This window comes from Myotis davidii, unplaced genomic scaffold (genome assembly GCF_000327345.1).
Source record: "Myotis davidii unplaced genomic scaffold, ASM32734v1 scaffold524, whole genome shotgun sequence".
In the NCBI taxonomy this organism is placed as follows: Eukaryota; Metazoa; Chordata; class Mammalia; order Chiroptera; family Vespertilionidae; genus Myotis; species Myotis davidii.
In genome coordinates, this window is record NW_006299263.1 from 1,161,116 (window position 1) to 1,167,095 (window position 5,980).

General features: G+C 44.5%; 1 protein-coding gene across 1 annotated transcript in view; it reads right to left on the reverse strand.

The window, feature by feature from the left end:
• KIF13B (kinesin family member 13B) overlaps window positions 1–5,980 on the reverse strand; it is a 176,153-nt gene that overhangs the window by 85,250 nt on the left and 84,923 nt on the right. The window contains exon 13 of the mRNA XM_015571149.1: window positions 3,453–3,583. Coding sequence (XP_015426635.1) covers window positions 3,453–3,583 — 131 coding nt within the window. The remainder of the gene's footprint in view (window positions 1–3,452; window positions 3,584–5,980) is intronic.

Here is a 5,980-nt window from a genome sequence, read left to right on the forward strand (position 1 = left end):
ACAGATAAAATTAGTGATGATACTAATGATTTTTTAATATCACTAATGATTTTTTAATATCACATGATGAAATGGATCAAAATTCAGATCCATACATAATAAAAGTCCAGTGACTGAACGACAGAACTACCAGAACAACCGATCAACCAGTTGCTATGAAGCACACTGACCACCACGGTACAGATGCAGAAGCTTCCCCCTGGTGGACAGTGCACTCCCACAGTGAGAGTGCCGCTTGGCTGACCGGGATGAGTGATGTTTCTAAAGCGGGCTGATCCCCGCAGGCCACACCCCTCACCAGTGCATGAATTATGTGCACCAGGCCTCTAGTCACCTATAAGTTAGACAGTTATATAACAAGATAGCTAACAGTTTCATAGCTAAGGAAACAAACATTTATTAATGTTATGCCTCTTAATTCATTCATTACTTACTGAGCACTTACTTACTAGTCTTATATTACATGCTAAGGATAGAGAATGTAAAAAGGAAAGGTCCTTGTCTTCCAAGAGTTCTCAGTCCAATGTGGGTTAATAAAGATTAACAGCCCATAAGAATACAACACAGAAACATAAGGTACACTGGAAATACATAATAGGGGCCCTTAATTTAGACCAGGGGTCCTCAAACTACAGCCTGCGGGCCACATGCCAATACAAATATGTATTTGTTCCCGTTTTGTTTTTTTACTTCAAAATAAGATATGTGCAGTGTGCACAAAAATTTGTTCATAGTTTTTTTTTAAACTATAGTCCGGCCCTTCAACGGTCTGAGGGACAGTGAACTGGCCCTCTGTTTAAAAAGTTTGAGGACCCCTGATTTAGACCAAACAGGAAGTAGATAATGACAGAGCTTCAGAAGTTAGCAGACCTAAGAAATGTCAGAGGCAGAGGAATAGGAGAAAAATAGGAGGGATGTAAGGGATCCTATCTAATAAAAGAGAAACATGCAAATTGACCATAACCCCGACACCCTTCCCATTGGCTAATCAGCAGGATATGCAAATTAACTGCCAACCAAGATGGCTGCCGGCAGCCATGCAGCTAAAGCAAACAGGAGGCTTGCTAGCTCCAGTGACGGAGAAAGCCAACATTCCTGGCCTGCTGCTGCCAGCCCCTGAGCTGCACTCTAAGCAACTATGTTGCAATTATAGAAGCTGAACAAGCTCCAGAGACCTGCTTTTAGCCAGCTTCAGCCTCAGAGCTTAGAACTGCTGTGATGGCAACAGAGTTTCAATTATAGAAGCCAAACAGACCCAGAAACCTGCCTTCAGCCCTCAGAGCTGGAGCCGGCTCTCAGCTCCAGTGACAGCTATAGAAGGTAAATAAATCCCAGAATTAAAAAAAAAGAAAGAAAAAAGGAGAGGCTGGGAGCTTAAGTTGCCCTCCAGCCTGAAAACGGCTCTCAGGCCCTCACCCAGACTGGCCCTCACCCTGAAGAAGGTGTGACCAGCTGAAAACAGCCTTCAGCCCATCATCCAGGCTGGCTAGGCACCCAAGCGGGACCCCCACCCTGATCCGGGACACTTTCAGGGCAAACCAGCCGGCCCCCACTCATCCACCAGGCCTCTATCCTATACTATAGACAGGGTAGGACAGCACAAGCTGCCATCCGGGCCCCATGTGCAGCCCTGGGCAGTGGGGCAAAAGCCCCGCCCCCAGCCGGGACCCCTGTGTGCCACCTAAGCCCCCAGCCAGGACCCCCGTGCTGCCTAAGCCCCACACTGCTAAGTCCCGCCCCCAACAGGGACTCTATGACTATTGGAGAACAGGAAAGTGCCACTGGGCCCTGGGTCGCTGTGGTGATCCGGCCATCAGTAAGTAGAAAAGTGCGGCCTGTATGCAGCCCCCAGCTGCACCTGATCTGGGAGCAGGAAAGCAAGCCTGGCCTGCGGGCAGCCCCAAACTTTCCCTGCTCCCCGGTTGCCATGGTGATCTGGGAGCAGGAAAGTAGCCTACGTGGTGTGGCTGGGGTAGGCCCTAGCAGACAGACAAACACACACACACACACACACACACACACGGGACGCCTGCTCCAAGCCTCTGATGCCAGACTGTGGCCATCAGTAGGACATCCACTGAGGGCTCCTGGACTGTGAGAGGGGCAGGCTGGACTGAGGGAACCCCACCCTCCAGTGCACAAATTTCGTGCACTGGACCTCTAGTTTTGTATAAAAAAGAACAGAAAGTCACCTGGTTGTACAGTGGGTAGAGCAGGAAAAAGATCAGGGTGCTGGCAGGGGTTCTAGTCAAGATCTTATGAGGGCCTTATATAAATAAGCTGCGGTAGTGGGTATAGAGAGGAAGGAATGGGTTTAAGAGAGATTAAAAAGGTAACATAAAGAATGTGGTAACTAACTGTGGGAGGCAGTTATACATGAGCAGAGCAAAGACAATGGGCTGGTACAGGGCAGAAAGCCTAGCAAAGGACAATTGTAGGGTGGGACCTGATCCCCAGGGTGGCCTTTTGTCCCCTAGCATATTGCTGGTCATGCAGTTTGGACCCCCTGACCTTTCCTCCCTAGAGATAACATCTAGACTTCAGTTTTATTTCAGCTCCAGAAAAGCAGCAAAACCAGACAAGCAACACCACAATCAAGGCTGACCTCAGGACCAGATGCACTGAATAATGACCCCCTGCCCTGGTGCCAAGCAATCAATCAATGGAGACCCCAACTATGACAGGACACACCTGAAAAGCTGCTGAATAGTCTATTGAGATCTTCCCCTGGGACCTCCCTTAAAATCTCCACCCTTAAACCTTAGAAAGGAGGACCCAACTGCACTCCCTCTCCTGAGCCCGCCCATGCCTTTGCCTTTCCCTTCCTCCTCCCCTGCCTCTTCCCCTCCTGCTTCCCCAGGTGTGTTACCATTACCTTCCTCACTCCCAAGTTCCTAGAGCTCTTCCTTTGTCTCTAAAACTTATTTCCTAAGCCCATTTCTTCTACGAATTACTTCTTCTACCTCTGTGATTTTCCAAATAAATGTTTTCTTATAGTCTGAGTCTTGGCTGTGAATTCTTCCCTAGCCAGAACTCAAGTACTGAGGTTGCTGAACCCAGGTCTGGTATAACTTCTGATGCCATTCCCGCTACCTACAATATTACTGGATATCTTCACTAAGTGAACTTAAAAGCAAACTAAGGCTAAATGTCCTCCAACTGGTGTACTTTCTTCCTCTTAAAAATTATTGTGACATGCCCTGATCGGTTTGGCTCAATGGATAAAGCGTCGGCCTGGGGACTGAAGGGACCCGGGTTCTATTCCAGTCAAGGGCATGTACCTTGGTTGCAGGCACATCCCTAGTAGGGGGTGTGCAGGAGGCAGCTAATCAATGTTTCTCTCTCATCGATATTTCTGACTCTCTATCCCTCTTCCTTCCTCTCTGTAAAAAATCAATAAAATATATTTTTAAAAAATTATTGTGACATTAACACTAATTAAAGTACATTACCTGGTGTTCCTTTGAGGAGTCAGGATAACCTGGCCTTCTGGCGTGATGTCTATAATACAGTGTTCAGGAAGAATTCCCATGCCACACAGCTGGATATCTTGGGAATTTGCCGAACCTATCAATGTATGTTCCTACAAAGGAATCAAATACACTGATTAATACCATTTTCTTACATGTATACAAAGTAAAATAATCTACTCTGAGCCCTCTTATATTAATTAATTCATTACCTTAGCTAAGAGATTTTTAAAGCAAATGGAATAGCATGGGGAATTTCTGGCTTTCTCTGAAAATCATTTGACAAGTTCTATTTCCTTTAGGGAATAATACACTGAGTTGAGTTATACCTTTTAAACTGAAAACTATAGTTTTATATTAATGACTCTACTATAATCATTATTTTCCATTGCAACCTTTTTTTGTTGTTGTTAATCCTCACTCGAGGATACATTTTCCTTTGATTTTTAGAGAGAGTAAAAGGGAGAGAGGACAAGAGAGAGAAACATTGACATGAGAGAGACACATCAATTGGCTGGGGCCAGGGATCGAACCTATAACCCAGGTACATGCCCTTGACCAGGAACCGAACCCTCAACCCTTTGATCTACAGGCAACACTCTAACCACTGAGCAAAACTCCAGAGCTCCAATGCAATCTTGATTCCAAATATTTTATGCTACTCTCAGAGCATGAGCCATTGGCCAAGGATGTACCAAAAATATTGGTCTGAAAACTACACGTACTTAAATTGCACATCACTTACCTGGTCTCAATTAAGATAAGTCAACTATAAAGATAAAATGTTATTCAAATGTAAGAAACTAAAAAGACTAAAATTATTTTATGAATCACATAGTCTCCTTAAACTTCATAAGAGATATGACAGGTGTGTTTTTTTCACCGTAGAGCCCCTAATTACTCAATTCTCTACACTCCAATCACTAGCCTCACTTTTTGCAGGTTACTGAGAAAATGGATATAAAAATCAAGCTCCCTCTTATGCATTTCAACATCTGACTGTCCTCCATGATTAAATGTTCACATGACCTGGATGTGTCCTAGGCCACCTTCTCCTTCTACTCAGCTAAGTCAGGGGTCAGATATGAAATAGTTTAGGCTTGTGAGTCACATGCAACTACTCAATTCTGCCCTGTAATGCGAAAGTAGCCAGACAATATACAAATGACTAGGTGTGGCTACTTGCCAATAAAACTTTATTTATGAGCACTTAAATTTGAATTTCATATAATTTTCAGGTGCTTGAAATATTAAGATTCATTTGATTTCTTTTCAACCATCCAAACAATGTACTATCTAGCTCCTGGGCCAGAAGCTAGATTTGGCCTAGGTGGCTGACTCCTGACCAGGAGGATCTCATCCAGTCCCATTAGCTTTAAGTACTGTCTACATAATAAATTAAATCACCAACCCAGAACTACAGACTTGGGATCCATTATTTCCCACCTCTACGACCACAATGGGTAAGAGATCAGTCACTGTTATTTCTTACCGACCTGGAAGAACCTAGCTGTCTGAAGACATTTCAAAGTGAAAGGGCCAAAGCAGAGCCTTTTTCCACCCCCAATCCACACCCACAATGACTCTATTCCTGTTCCCCAAAATAATGGTGCTACCACCACCCAGTTAGGCAACTAAAAAGCTAAAATGCTATTTTCAAGTCCTCTCTATCCTTTATCAGTCTACTCCTCACCCCATGTCAATCAGGAAATCTGTATGGACTCCCCCTCCAAAACATATAAGGAATCAGCTCATTTCCCCCACCTCTGCTGTCATATCCTAGTCTCCTGACTGGGTGAACACAGGGGCTTCCTACTATTTTTCTATGTCTACTCACCCACCCCTGTCCACTCCCACCACAACAGCTGATCATGTGATCCTCCTATTTAAAACTCTCTAGTGTTTCCTTTTGAAGGTCTAATGAAATCCAAATTCTTACCAGGCTTTACAAAACACTGCCCCCAGCCCCTATGCTAGCACCCACCACTCTCTCTCTCCTGGAGCTACACCCAGTCACATTGGCCTTTTACCTGGTCTTTGAGTATACTGGCTGTTTCTTCTGTCTGAAATGTTCTTCCCCTGTTCTTGATGTTGGTAGTTTGCTGCCATTTCTATCTCAGCTTTTATGAGCATATCCTCAGAGAGGTGAATCCTGAACTGACTATCAGAAATAGCCACCCATCACTCTCACATTTGAATTCCTACACAGCTCTGACTTTCCATGTCAGAGATGATATAGCTCTGTCACCTCCAGAGCTAACCTGGAAGCTCCATGAGAGCAGAGAAGAGCCATACCTACTCCTCACTGTAACCCAAGCAGTTAACACAGGCCTTACACATAAAGGCATTAAGTAAATATAAAAGGAAAATAAATGAACTATCATCTCCCTTAACCTTCCCTTCAGACTCAAAAGAAGATGACACTCTCTTCTTGGCTGGTAACACTTCTAATTATATTCTGAGTTCTAGTTCTTCCCAGGTCATCTGGGATCTCAATCTAATATAAAGGC